The 14,866-nt window shown below is 42.3% G+C and overlaps 1 protein-coding gene across 1 annotated transcript in view; it reads left to right on the top strand.

Moving 5' to 3' along the window:
* The first annotated feature begins 7,953 nt into the window (after positions 1-7,953).
* Positions 7,954-14,866, top strand: part of LOC120999200 (coiled-coil domain-containing protein 162-like) — a 71,292-nt gene continuing 64,379 nt past the window's right edge. The window contains exons 1-4 of the mRNA XM_040430074.1: positions 7,954-8,039; positions 8,713-8,883; positions 10,383-10,500; positions 13,233-13,395. Of these exons, the coding sequence (XP_040286008.1) occupies positions 7,954-8,039; positions 8,713-8,883; positions 10,383-10,500; positions 13,233-13,395 (538 nt within the window). The remainder of the gene's footprint in view (positions 8,040-8,712; positions 8,884-10,382; positions 10,501-13,232; positions 13,396-14,866) is intronic.

Here is a 14,866-nt window from a genome sequence, read left to right on the forward strand (position 1 = left end):
AAACAATCTCAGAACGGCCTGGATAAGTCAAAGCGTTTTAAAGTTATCAGCACTTAAAGGGACTCTGGTCAGATTTTCAAAAAATGGCCTGGTCCTAAGGTGTAAAAAGGCTGTGTCCTTAAGGGGTTAATGACCAGGCCTGAAAAGGCCTTAATTACAAATCACTTTTTTGTGATTTAGCACACTTGGTTCAAACACTTATAACTTAAATTTTTTGGACTACCAAAAGAATTTTTGCAGCTCTTTATGTAACACAGGGCTTTTTAATATATTTTTTTTGTTTTATTAGGGGGAAACTAAATATTTTTTTTTTAAGTGATTTTTATTCAGACTATAGTTCATTATTTAAATATGCAAACTATTATAGTTAGTTCCCTATATGTTTTGGATCGTTTCATTATACTATATGTATAGTTTCACATGAATGGGGTGATAATTGTAATGGTTTTGGTTGGTGTGGGCGTTTTTTTCTTTTATGTATTTTACAATTTTACTTATTTTTTAAATATATTTCTGCTACAAAAAGACCTTTGGGGGACACAAACTTTTTTATTTTGCACATTTTCCTTTTTTTCCCCTTTTATTAGAATTTTATTTATTTTGTATTTAAAAATTTTTTATCATCACTTTATTATTTATTTCTAAAATATATTTTTGCCACATAATATGACAGTGAACAATTCTCTTTTGCATTTTTTCCTTTTTATAATTTTCTTTTAGTTGTAGTTTATTTATTTATTTATCTATTTTTATATTTTTGCTAAAATTTTCATTTATTTTTTTTTATATATTTTTGCAGCACTGTATGTCCCCCAAGAGGTCTTTAAAAAACCTCTTGGGGACACTGACTTTTTTTTTTTTTTAATTTGCACCTTTTTTTTTTACATTTTATTTGTATTTTTTTATGTATGTTTTCAATGCTTTTTTTAAACTTTTAATATATATATTTGCCACATAATTTGTCCCCAAAAGGTCCATAAAAGTCCTTTGGGGACACAGACTTTTTTTTTGCACTATTTCCACTGTAACTGGAGCATCTAAAGGAAAACCAGCCTGCTGAGGGGGCTTTGTACAGGGCAGAGCTGATGAGGCTCTGCAGTCCTCTGCCCCTGTCACCCGGCGATCACGTGATCGCCGGGTCTAAACTGCACAGCGCGCCGCTCACCTGTGTGAGGAGAAGGCAGAAGCGCTGATACACTGCATCTGCCTTCTCCTCGGGTCTCGTGCTGTCTCTGACAGCCGGGGACCCCTCCTGCTCCTGCTACAGTGTGGGAGCTGGAGTTTTAACCCTGCAATTGTGCGGTGCTCCGGGCAGAAACACAGCTAATCGCAAGATCAGCTGTGTTTCTGCCCAGTAGGACGGGGGCCGCAAACCATGCCTCTGGGGGCTGCATGCGACCCGCGGGCCGCAGGTTGTGCACCCCTGGTTTAGAAGACAGAGCTCCAGGTCTATGAGGCCAATGAAGACTTGGACTCCGGAGAGCCCTGAAATAGAATCCAATGTCGCCATGTTTTATGAAACTTGGCGTTTGTGCCCCTCATAGATGCGGTAAGGTCCTCCATTCTCATGACCTCCTGGATTTTACTAAACCAAAGAGCTGTTGTCTGTTTCCACAGACAAGGGATACATGCCCTCGCAGCATTAACCAAATGACGTACCACAGACTTCCTATAGGTGGAAAGGGGTCTCACTCATGAAGCAGAAAGAAGGCAGGTGTCTTAGGGAAAATGTGAGAAGTGAATTTAGAGGATAATATCCATTCCACTTGATAATGTCAATCTAAAGATCAAAGCTACAATTTACCACAGGCTTAGTAATGCACAGATATGTATCAGACTAATGCTTTCTAAATGATATGTAAAACCATAGATAAAGCGGTTTTCTCACTTCGGCAAATTACATTTATCATATAGGCAAAGGTAATACAAGGCACTTACTAATGTATTGTCCATATTGCTTCCTTTGCTGGCTAGATTCATTTTCTTATTGCATTATACACTGCTCGTATCCAGGGGCCATGGCAACTGCTGTTGTACATGCATACCTATGGGCGCTCCCATGGTCCTGGCCACCAGAAAGGCTGGCACTTTTTTTTATAGTATGCATGCACAACCACAGCTGCTGGATTGCAGGGTGGTCGTAACCCCTGGATACAAGCCGTGTATAATGTAATGGAAAAATGAATCAAGCCAGCAAAGGAGACAATATGGTCAGTCACAATACATTAGTAAGTGCCTTGTATAACTTTATCATTACGTGATAAATGCTATTTGCTGAAGTGAGACAACCCCTTTAAAGCACATTTCATTGTAACACTTTATATTCTGTTTCCTTTAAAACCTCAACAAGCTAATTTAAATTACTGATACTACATTAGGTATGGCTACACACACTAATTTGGCACATTTCATATAAGGGTACTTTCACACTAGCGGCAGGGGACTCTGGCAGGCTGTTCCGGCAGGTGAACAGCCTGTCGGATCCGTGCTGCCGCTAATGCACGCGTGCCGCCGGAGGTAAGCTCCGTCCTTATTGACTATAATGGGGGTGGGCCGGAGTTCCGGCAGCAGCACATGCCGAGAGGGGGCCGGAATAAAAGTAGTACTTTTATTACGGCCCCCTCTCGGCGTGCGCTGCTGCCGAAACTCGATGGAGCATACCACCGGCGGCACGCGTGCACTAGCGTCAGCACGGATCCAACAGGCTGTTCACCCGCCGTTCATAGTTGATACACAGTATTTTCTATATTTTCTTTACTGGATATTATCTCATTTGTTATCATAAACTCATTGACAGTGTAATAGGTTATTTCCAACACCATAAATAATTGAGGACAGTTATAATTGTTATAATATGTATTATATTTAAATCCTTTCCGATATGTTCTTTAGGAAGGAAACTTAGAAATGCAACGGCAGGTCAGCTCTTCTGCAAGTGAAAACAGTTCTCCATCTTGGGCAGTAGTTGAAAGTCAGACGTCCATTGCACCAATACCTCATTCTCATGAAATTCAAGTACAGCTACAGCAGTCAAAGAAAAGGTACTAATATAATAAGTGAGTCCCTGTAAGGATACTGTGGCCCCCTCCCTCTAGTCAAACCTGTAGATGCTGTGTTCACTATTGATCATGGAAATGGCTGGAATCAGTGTTATCTCCGACCAGGACACTTCTATAGAGCGTAGTGAAAAAAGAACCGGCACTCACTTTCTTGACAATATGAAGAGACGTTTATTCAAGGCATAATAGCATCATCAGTGACTAGTTTCGGCTCAAGCCTGAGCCTTTTTCAAACTGACAAAGGCTCAGGCTTTAGCCAAAACTAGTCACTGATGATGCTATTATGCCTTGAATAAACGTCTCTTCATATTGTCAAGAAAGCGAGTGCCGGCCCTCCTTCGCTTCCACCTTTCATTTTTGACAGCTCCTTTGGAAAATGAAAGGTGGAATCTGATTGGTTCCCATGGGCAACTAAGCCAGTTCTACTTTACGACAGTTTCATAAATGACCCCATTAGTACTTCAACTTTATAAGGCTACAGATTTTTTCTGCACAAACCATTCAAAAAAGGACATGTCCCTGCCTGGTGTGGTTTCCATGTGGAAACTGCAAGGAAACTGCAGTGGGTGTCTGCACGTGGATAAGCTTCATTAAATGGGGATAATCAGCACTCGGATCTGTGGCATTCATACTACAGATCCACGCTAGAAATCCAGGGGTCAAATACACATTGGATTTTGCTGACGTGCACTTTCCATACCCTAAGGGCTGTTTCACACGAGCGAGTCCATTGCGGGAATCACGCTCCGTGTGTGAGTGTGATCCTCCGCTCTGGACTTGCAGGAGCGCACGGCATTATCATGATTTATAATGCTGTGTGTCTCTGCTTGACCTTATTTCTACAGAATCATACTGACAGCTTTATGTCACCATGATTATGTGGAAAAAAGGCCATGCAGAGACACACAGCATTATAAATCATGATAATGCCGTGTGCTCCTGCAAGTCCAAAGCGGAGGATCACGCTCGCACACGGAGCGTGATTCCCGCAATGGACTCGCTCGTGTGAAACAGCCCTAAGAGTTCCATGTCTTTTTCCCTTGGAAAACAGTTGAACAACCTAGAAGAACTGGTATTAAAATATCAAAATGTGGCGCAAATGGGCGCAGTTTGGTGCATCTAGATTTAGATTAGTTATCTATTCATAGCCCGACAATGGAGCATGGCTTAATGGGGGAGAGGCCTCGATTCATGAGAAAGGGGAAGTAGCTTAGATGCAATGTTTTGCACCAAAATTGTACCACAATTCTGGTGTAAAATTCTGTAAACCAACCAATAGTTGGTATAGAATGAGAGAAAAGTGTCTACCCCTGCACCAGATGCTTCATCAAGCCTGAGCCCCTGTGATACATCTTGTGCAGCTCTAGACATCTTTATGATTGGTAAGTCTCCCTGATGTGTCTCTGTAAAATGATGATGTCATCATATCTGGACATTTATAAGTAGTACTAATACATATTTTATTGTGTCTGCTCTATTCTAGACTTTCTGAAGCATTTGTTTCAGTTCAGTTAGAAAAAGTCGGTCCTCGGGATACAATGCTGAACACATTTCTTCAAAGAAAACAAGCTATGGGAACAGCAATGAGAAATCCAGTAAGAAGGAACAAAACTATTGTTAAAAATAATGGGACAGATTTACTATTGAAAATGCACAATTTTCTGGCACAGTTTGCACCAAAAAAAACTGCTGTACATGGTTTGTACTGCACTTTTACACCACAACTGACAAGGGCTTAGCAGAAAGGGATTATGGCCTCCCATGAAAGGATTGTGACTTAAAGATGACCTATCACCGGTCCTGCCATTACCATATAAATACCTGGCAGTGTAGGACATATTGACTAGACGTGATATTGCTTATTTTATTTTCTGTGGGCCGCTTCGTTCCCCCGCTGTACCCCCCGTTCTGGTTCCCATCCCGCCCCGTGTGCAAATCCACACCATCTGTACAGAGAGGAGGAGACGGCCGTGTTTCTCACGGGGCGTCTCCTTCTCACTGGCTGTGGGCTGTTCAGTCACAGCGGAGAGCGTCACAGCCAGGAAGAAAAAAAAGCTCACCTTCTCCCTGGCTGTGACGCTCTCCCCTGCAATTGGATTGCTTACAGCCAGGGAGAAGGAGACGCCCATTGAGACGTCCATTGAGAAACATGGCCGTCTCCTCCTCCACGGGAGGCAATAGAATCAATAAATAGAAAATTATCTTATGATAGGATGTATAGTGAGAGGTGTACAAAACCTTTCCCTGTGGTTATACTGTATGAAGTTACTATCCTGCCTTATACATGCCTCCAGCAGTACAACAGAGCTGTCATTAAGGCTAGTTTCTCACTAGCGGCAATGAACTCCGGCAGGCTGTTCCGGCGGGTGAACAGCCTGTCGGATCCGTGCTGCCACTAGTGCATGCGATTGTGCACATTTCGTAGTTTTATTCCGGCCGCCTCTCGGCATGTTTGCCGTGCTGCCGCCGGAACTCCGGCTCACCCCCATTATATTGAATGGGGCGGTAGTCCGGGGGCACGTGTGCACTAGCGGCAGCACAGATCCAACAGGCTGTTCACCCGCCGGAACAGCCTGCCGGAGTTTCTTGCCGCTAGTGTGAAAGTACCCTAATTTAGCGCTGTATATATGAGATGACTCTGCTCCAGATGTCTGTATCTATACAGCAAAGCTGATGAATGAGCTCCATAAAAAGAAATATTTGCTTTACTGCTCAGTGTAAACCATTATATTATTTGAATATTTTTTGTCTTATGTGGATAGTAAAAAATAATAATAAAAAAGTTCCCCAAATGTTTAAGAAAGCATGTTAACCAGATTTGAATGATTTGTAACTTACTGATGATACATTTCCCCTTTTCACATATGGTCTTTCAGAACTTGGTAAAATGGGACCTCATGAACCTGACCGTAGAAATGTGATGTAGTAAATAGTACTATATATGTGTATACCATTTCTAGAGAACTCTAAAGAGCTTTTTGAACAGACCATTCACATTATTAGATTTCACATATATGAGACATTTTCTTTAAAACTTTTAGCCATAAAACAAAGAGGGTCATTTACTATCAGATAATACGCCAGTTTTCTGGCATATATCTGTTGCAGACTGTTATTTGTGCCGCAATCTGCGACTTTTCCCCGCTCACGCCAGGTCTAAAAAAGTGAGCGTGTGCCGACCTGTCTCATTTATCATTTTCTACTCCTGCTTTAGGTGTAGAAAATGGTCTAAATTTAAGCCAGCAAGGAAGCTGTCTTACATTTAGACCAGCGTTTGATGTGCTGAAGTTATGTAGAGGCCGGCGCCGGTTCCTAATTTTGACGGCTCCGCTGCAAGCGCACGGGGTTAAGACTGGTGTCTAGAACGCCAGTCCTAATAAATGACCCCTAAAGTTTTTCTTTGACGCTGCTAAGGGTGAGTTCACATCACCATTAAGCTTCCCGTTCTTCTGGTCCATCACAAAAAAAAACCAGATCATGTATTTTAAGCATCTGTTATGCTCAGTTATGCACATTTTGCATCCGTTTCAGCCATTCCCATCTCAGATCCATTATTTTAGATGGAAAAAAGAATTTTTTTTTCCATCTAAAATAACAGAATCTGGAATAACAGGATCCGTTTCTTTGTTTATTTTTCTGTTCTTCTGGTCGATCAGAAGAATGGAAAACTAAGCGGTGATATTCACCCGGCCTGATTTTTAAGTTGCTGCATGTTTTTCTGTCTATGCAATACACTTGTCTCCACTCGGACACTGTTAGTACATGTGACAATGCTCTTCTTTTGTTCTTCCCTCTCCTATTCCAGTTACTTATTTCCCTGCCCTTGCTGTCATCCATCTAAATGCCAGAGGCTGTTAACAGCAAAAGGATCAATGTTCTCTAGACGAATATCCATCTCTGTGCTGAACCATAGTTGTCATCTTTATTGAAGTAGACAAGAACAATAAACTAAGGCCTCTTTCACACGAACGTAACGGCTCCGTGCCCGTACTGCGGACTGCAAATTGCGTTCCACAATGCACGGGCACCGACCGTAGGGCAGCCGCATGCAGATCGCAGACCCATTCAGGGCTCATTTACACGACCGTGTGCTGCCCGTCGTGCCCGTATTGCGGGCGCATACTGCGGGTCCGCAATGCATGGGGCACCGGCCGTGTGCATTCCGCATCATGGATGCGGACCCATACACCTGAATGGGTCCGGAAATCCGGTGATGTGGTAGCGGAACAAAAGCACAGAACGTAACCCCACGGAACACTACGGAGTGCTTCCGTGGGGTTCTGTTCCGTGCTTCCGTTGCTTTAGTTCTATCTTTTTGCGGAACGGACGTATCAGGGACCCCAAATGCGTTTGCGATCCGCATGCGGCTGCCCCACGGGCAGCACACACAAGTTCTATCTTTTTGCGGAACGGAAGCACAGAACATAACACCCGTGTATTGCTGGTGACCAGTGTATTGCGGAACCGCCGTATGCGGTCTGCAGCACGGGCACGGAGCCCTTACGTTCGTGTGTAAGAGGCCTAAATCTGTGTGTGTTTCCAATTGTTACCTGCTTGTATAGAGGGAGTTATTCACACTCATATGATCTCTGGGCGCTTATCATGGCACATTTCCATGTTAATTAAAAAAGGAGTAAGGTTTGCCAATCGATGTTCATGGGGCAGTTCATTTTTAAAATGTGCATCAGCAGTCAGCAAGTAGTTCCTTGACTTCATCCATACAGCTCTAGATCACCGGATATCAGTGGCCTAGAACGTGCAGAGTTTGCTCAAGGATCGTCGGTGGAGACAGCACCGCTCAGCGCTTATTTGGTGTATTTAATTCGGATGGACAATATGTATACTAACATAACACATTTCCTTTACAGATAGTTTGCTCTGTGCAAACACCGCCATGTACGCTAGTAACAGGAGCTTGTGTGTTTTGCAGGAGGAAGTGGAAAAAGTGAAAAGAGAGCTTGTAACTGATTATTGCCAGAAGTGAGTTCACCTGAAACACTGGATATAGATTTTCTTGCTACCTGACCAGTATGTCGTCATCACTGTGTATCTCCATTTATATTACATATGAAATAGTTTGGTGTTCTAGCATGTATTTGCTGTCACTATAATGTAATCCTGTGCACCTCAACAAGTGCATTTTTCTCAATTGTTGTATACACTGTATAAACCCTTAATTTAGCATAAACCACTTACTATAAAAAAAAAGAAGGAAAAAAAACAATATACAGTATATATATTTATATTTACAGTATATATTTAAATACATGCACACACACAGTACTGTGTAGATAGACATATTTATGCATGAGGCTACATGCACACGACCATATGTGTTTTGCGGTCCGCAAAAAAAAACAAAAAACTGATGACGTTTTTTGTAACAATGCCTATCCTTGTCCACAAAACAGACAAAAATAGGACATGTTCTATTTTTTTTTTGCGGGGGCTAAGGAACGGACATATTGGAGTGAATGGGTCCGCACCCGAGCCGCAAATAATGTGGCTCGGATGCGCAACCAAACCACGTTCCTGTGCATGTAGGCTAAAACATTTACTGTTGTTAGGAACTTGATAACTGTATGGATATATGTTGGCTATTTACATTGGTATAGGTAACGGTTCATAAGGATCTTCATTCTTTAATATTTAGGTTAAGCAAAAGGATTTGTACCTACTCACTCCGTGGACAGATCATCGCCTACTGCAACAGCTTGAAACAACTGCTGGAAGAGTTCCCACTCATTTGTAAAACATACTTCATCATAGGTCATCCTCAAGTGAAAAAGACTATCATTAAAGAGGCACCCCAGGCAGATCCCAGGTGTATAAAATTTTATTGCCTAATCATTACTAAAGGTACCTTTACATGAGGCGATTATTGTGTAAGTTATCGCTAAATCGAGCGAAACTACAAGAAACTGAGAACAATGAGCGACAACAGACAATCGGTATATTTCTCTTTGGTTCGATCGTTTGCGGTGGCCACAAAAATCATTGTTGGACGTTGGCGATTTCATACGAGTAAACAGGAATCGTTCACTGCAGGCACGATTACAGATGATTACACTGTGGGTGTGTTTAAGCTCACGCTTTGTGTAAATGCAACTGTCTGCTTTACGAACGATGGAATATGCGATCGAAATTACGATGTTGTGATCGATCTTAAGCACGTCTAAAGGGTCATTGTTGAAACGTTCACTTCACCAAGAAACAACATCGCTCAATCGTACCGATCATCTACTCGACTAAGGGCAAGTTCACACATTAGAGCAGATTTACTACACAATGACTAGACATGCCCTAAATTTAGCACAGGGGCTCACGCTGGATAAAAAATTTGGTGCCTGGATAGACACTTTTTTTTACATTGAATTTTTATTTATTTTTATAGAATTAAAGAAAGAATTGTAGAACAATTTTGGCACTAAACATTGTACATTTGGCCATAATCCCTAACCCATGAAGCAATGCCCTTTTACCCTTAAAGGGGCTGTCTCACTTCAGCAAATAGCATTTATTATGTAGAAAACGTTAATACAAGCCACTTACTAATGTATTGTGATTGTCCATATTGCTTCCTTTGCTACCCGGATTCATTTTTCCATCACTGCTCATTTCCATGGTTACGACCACCCTAGAATCCAGCAGTGATGGCCGTGCTTGCACACAATAAGAAAAAGGACCAGCCTCTCTGGTTGCCAGGACCGTGGGAGCACACATCGGCCAGCAATTTTTTTCCTTTAGAGTTGAAGCACAGCCACAGATGCTGGATTGCAGGGTGGTCATTACCATGGAAATGAGCAGTGTATAATGTGATAGAAAAATGAATCCAGCCAGCCAAGGAGGCAATAAGGACAAATACAATACATTAGTAAGTGTCTTGTATTCACTTTCTCTTCATGATAAATGCCATTTGCTGAAGTGAGACAACCCGTTTAAGTCAGGTTCAGCCGGCCTCCATTTATTTTCTATGGGCCGGCGAAAATTTGGCTATTTCCGTCGGCCCTATGGAAATTAATGGGAGCGGGGCTGCGCATGCGCGGTACGCCTTCATTCACTTCTATGGGGAGCCGGCTTGGTGGTGGCTGGACCGGAGTCCTCCAGCCACCACCGCGTGGGGCTCCTTTCTCGATATAGGTGCGGGTCCCAGCAGTGGGACCCGCACCTATAAGATAATGGAGGCATATCCTAGCGATATGCCCCCATTGTCCATGATGAGACAACCCCTTGAATTTATTTAGATCATCTTTATATTTCTTTGTGACGTCTGCATTAGTTTCTTTGAATTTAAATAGAAGTTTTATTTCTTCTGATCTACAGGACATTTCAAGAACGCCCACATACCTTGTTTTCAGACGATGGGCGAGTTTTTGTTAATTTGTGGTACATCCCTTACGCATCAGAAGTACTTTCTATGTTTAAGATGCTACCAGAAAAGGTATGTTCTAATAATATTTGAAATTCCTTTAAAGGGGTTATCCAAGTTCAGTTAAGGCTACTTTCACGTCAACATTTTTGCTGGATCCGTCAGGGATCATCAAAAAATGCTTACATCATGCCAATACAACCATCTGCATCCGATATGAGAGGATCCGTGCTACCGCAAGTCCACCATGCTGGCAGAAGTCCGCTCCAGCCCCATTCACTATAATGGGGCGGGCCGTAGGTCCGGCCACAGCACGGCAAACATGCCGAGAGGCGCCAGACAAAAACCGCAGCATGTTGTAGTTTTATTCTGCATCCATAGTTCTATATTCCTGCCCTGCAAAAAAGATAGAGCAAGTCCTATTCTTGTCCACAATCGGACAAGAATAGGCCTTTCTATCATAGAGCTGGCCATGTGCGGTCCGCAAAATGCGTAACGCATACGAATACCGGATTCGCAAAAATAGACATAGACATATTTAGTATTGTTGCGTCCGTAATGACCAGATCTATAAAAATATCACATGATCTACCCCATCAAGTGAACAGTGTAAAAAAAAATAGAAAAATGAAACCAAACAGCTTTTTTTGTAACTTCACCTCCCAAAAATGAGATAAAAAGCAACAAGAAAGCCAAATGTACCCCAAAATGGTGCCAAGAAAAACTACAGCTTGTCTCACACAAAATAAGCCCTCACGCAGCTCATTCAACCAAAAAATAAATAAATTTTTGCTCTTAAAAACCATGACAGAAAATTCCATGTTAGAAAATCCAGATGCCGCTCCTTCCCTTCTGAGCCCTGGCGTATCCCCAAATAACAGTTTACGACCACAATTGGGGTGTTACTGTATTCAGGAGAAAGTGGGTAGCAAATTGGGGGGGGTATTCTCCTGTTATCTTTTGTGAAAAAGCCCTAAAGCACCATTTTCTTGTAAAAAAAAAAAAATAATTTAATTTTTCATTTTCACATCCAAGTATTAAAAATTCTATGAAAGAGCTGTTGAGTGAAGTGCTCACTGCACCCCTTAAAAATTCCTTGGGTGGTATGGTTTACAAAATGTGTTCACATGCAACATGGTGCCCAAAGACCATTCCAGCAAAATCTGCCCTCCAAAAACCATATGGCGCTCCTTGTCTGTGCCCTGCCGTGTGCCCATACAGTGGTATACGACCACATATGGGGTGTTTCTGCAAACTTCAGAATCAAGGTAATGAATATTGAGGTTTGTTTTGTTGTTAACCCTTGATGTGTTCCAGGAAAAAAAAATTAAAATGGAAAATCTGCAAAAAAAAGTGACATTTTGAAATTTCACCTCTATTTAGCTTTAATTCCTGTGGAATACCTAAAGGGTTAACAACATTTCTAAAACCAGTTTTGAATTGTTTGAGGGGTGTCATTTCTAAAATGGGGTCATTTATGGGTTGGTTCTATAATGTAAGCCCCACAAAGTGACTTCAGAACTGAACTGGTATTCAAAAAAGTGTGTTTTGGAAATTGTCGTAAAAATTTTAAGAATTGCTTCTAAAATTCTAAACCTTCTAACGTCCTAAAAAATAAAATGACATTTGCAAAATGATGCCAACATAAAGTAGACATATGGGGAATGTTAAGTGATAAATATTTCATGAGGTGTCACTTTCTGTTTCAAAAGCAGTGAAATAGAAATTCAGAAAATTGAGAATTTTAATATTTTTTTGTAAATTTGGGATTTTTTTTATAAATAAAGGTGAAACATATTGACTTAAATTTATCATTATCGTGAAGTACAATGTGTCACGAGAAAACAATCTCTGAATGGCTTGGATAAATAAAAGCGTTCCAAAGTTATTACCACATAAAGTGACACATGTCAGATTTGCAAAATTAGCCCTCTTGCACATGAACGTGTTTGCCCCGTGGCCGTGCTGCGGGCCGCAATGCACGAACACCCACCGTGGGGTAGCCGAAGCGGATCGCGGACCCATTCACTTTAATGGGTCCAAGATCCGGCCGTTCCGCAAAATGATAGGACATGTTCTATCTTTTTGCGGAACGGAAGTACGGGACGAAACCCCACGGAAGCACTACGGAGTGTAGGGTTCCATTCCATGCTTCCGTTCCGCACTATTCCGCGTCTCCGGATTTGCGGACCCATTGAAGTAAATGGGTCCGCATCCGTAATGAGGAATGCACACGGAACGGTGTCCGTGTATTGTGGATCTGCAAATGCGGTCCGCAATACGGCCACGGGGCGCACACGTTCGTGTGCAATGAGCCTTAGGCCTGGTCAGGAAGGGGGTAAATGGCTTGGTCTGGAAGTGGATAATGGGGTAATTCTGGTGACAGAAACCCTTTAAGGAATGCTCCATTTATATTTAGGACTCAAGAAGAGTACATATGTATTTGATTCATTATGGTCTGTCATGTTTTCTGAATTATGGAGCTAAATATTTGTCTTGGAATTACATGTTCAGGCAGCAATCTAATTTAGATGCCAGCGCTTAACTAGACCATGTCACTTTGAAACCATCATTGTAGCAACAGTTGTTCTAGGTATGTAGATGGACAGGTATGGTTTTACATCTTGGCAGCAATTTTGCTACTGTACTGATTGCATACATTTTTTTCCTCTTATGCCATGCCATAATTTTTTTTGTTTGCACTCCGTAGTTGTGATATAGTTATACACTGCCATAACTGGTTTTCATTGCTAGTTGGTGATTTGATTATTTGTTACATATAGTTTGTTTTTGTTTTTTTGCAGGCCGCCTATCGGGCATTGTACCAGTCTCTACAAATTATAGCTGCTTTACATGATATTGTCTCATATATACTCAGTTTTGCTCAGCTGGGAAATTCGTGCAGTGGATATGTCAGTTTGATAAACAGGGAGATGACAGCTGACTGGGGAGGCACAGAAGGAATAGGTAAAACGTGTGAAATTCTGTCTTTATTGTTGAATTGATTAATCTAGTCTATGCCTTAATTAGTTCTTTTTGACATATCTATGGTGCTATGTAAGGCTAGGGCGATGTGGCAACACTGGTTGCGGGACAGCTGTGATTGGCGCTGCGATCCCGTTCATTTCTATGGGATCACCGCTACTCTGCAATCCTGGCCACAACAGCTGTCGTGTGACCAGTGTAGCCGTACCCTAAGGCCTCTTTCACACGACCGTATGCCCTCCGAGACATACGGTCCGTGAGCGGGCCATATGTCCCGGAGCGGCATTGATCGTGCGCATGGGAGCACACAGCATCATAGATTACAATGATGTTGTGCACGTCGGGCCGCCCGCGGGACAATATTGTCCCAGACTCATATGATCTTATGACAATAGTCCCACGGGCGGCCCGACGTGCACAGCATCATTGTAATCTATGATGCTGTGCGCTTCCGTGCGCACGATCAATGCCGCTCCGAGACATATGGCCCGCTCACAGATCGTATGTCTCGGAGGGCATAGGGTCGTGTGCAAGAGGCCTTATGGTAAATGCACATGTTCAGGATTCATGTGCGGACAATCCGCACTGAAATCTGCAGGTGTTCGCAGGGAAATCTGTGCGGTCAATCCGCATCGATTGGTGTGGATTTGATGCGAAGTTGGTGCGGATTTTGCACATCCGGATTTTACTGTCTCCATTGAAGTGAATGGAGAAAATCCAGACAGAATAAATAAAATAAATTGACATACTGCAGATTTTTTTAAAAATCTGTGCAAAAAATTTGCGTACAATCCTGATCGTGTACATTTAGCCTAAAGGGGAAATACACTCAAAAGAGATCTTCTACAAGGTTGCTGGGAGATGTGAGACTATAACAATCGTGGCACCCTTCATTGTCACTGGAAGAAACTTTGCATAAATCAATAGTACAGGTGAATATGTAAGAAATATTGTAATATACCTTAGAAAAATGCATCTTTCTCCCCCATCCTGTGCATCCTGTGGGACATGTGTTCTTTTGACTAAGGGCTCATTCACACGACCGTATGAATGGGTCCTTACCCATTCCGCAATTTTGCAGAACGGGTGCAGGTCCATTGATTTTAATGGTGCCACAAAAGATGCCCCGTGTGTTGTCCGCGGCCCCGCAAAAAGGGTAGAGCATGTCCTATTCTTGTCTGCAGTTGCAGACAAGAATAGGCATTTCTATCATAGGGCCGGCCATGTGCGTTCCGCAAAATGTGGAACGCACACCAGCTGGTATCCGTGTTTTGCGGATCCGCAATTTGAGGACCGCAAAACACATTCAGTCATCTGAATGCTCCTTGACGAGGACATTTTAACACTTCTGACTAGACAGGTAGTTCTTGTAAATGAGATGAGTTGTCATATACTAGCCTGTAATCTTGTAGTTGTACCGTAAATTACACTATTGGCGCATATACAGTAGAAC

Source organism: Bufo bufo, chromosome 4, assembly GCF_905171765.1.
Source record: "Bufo bufo chromosome 4, aBufBuf1.1, whole genome shotgun sequence".
Lineage (NCBI taxonomy): Eukaryota > Metazoa > Chordata > Amphibia > Anura > Bufonidae > Bufo > Bufo bufo.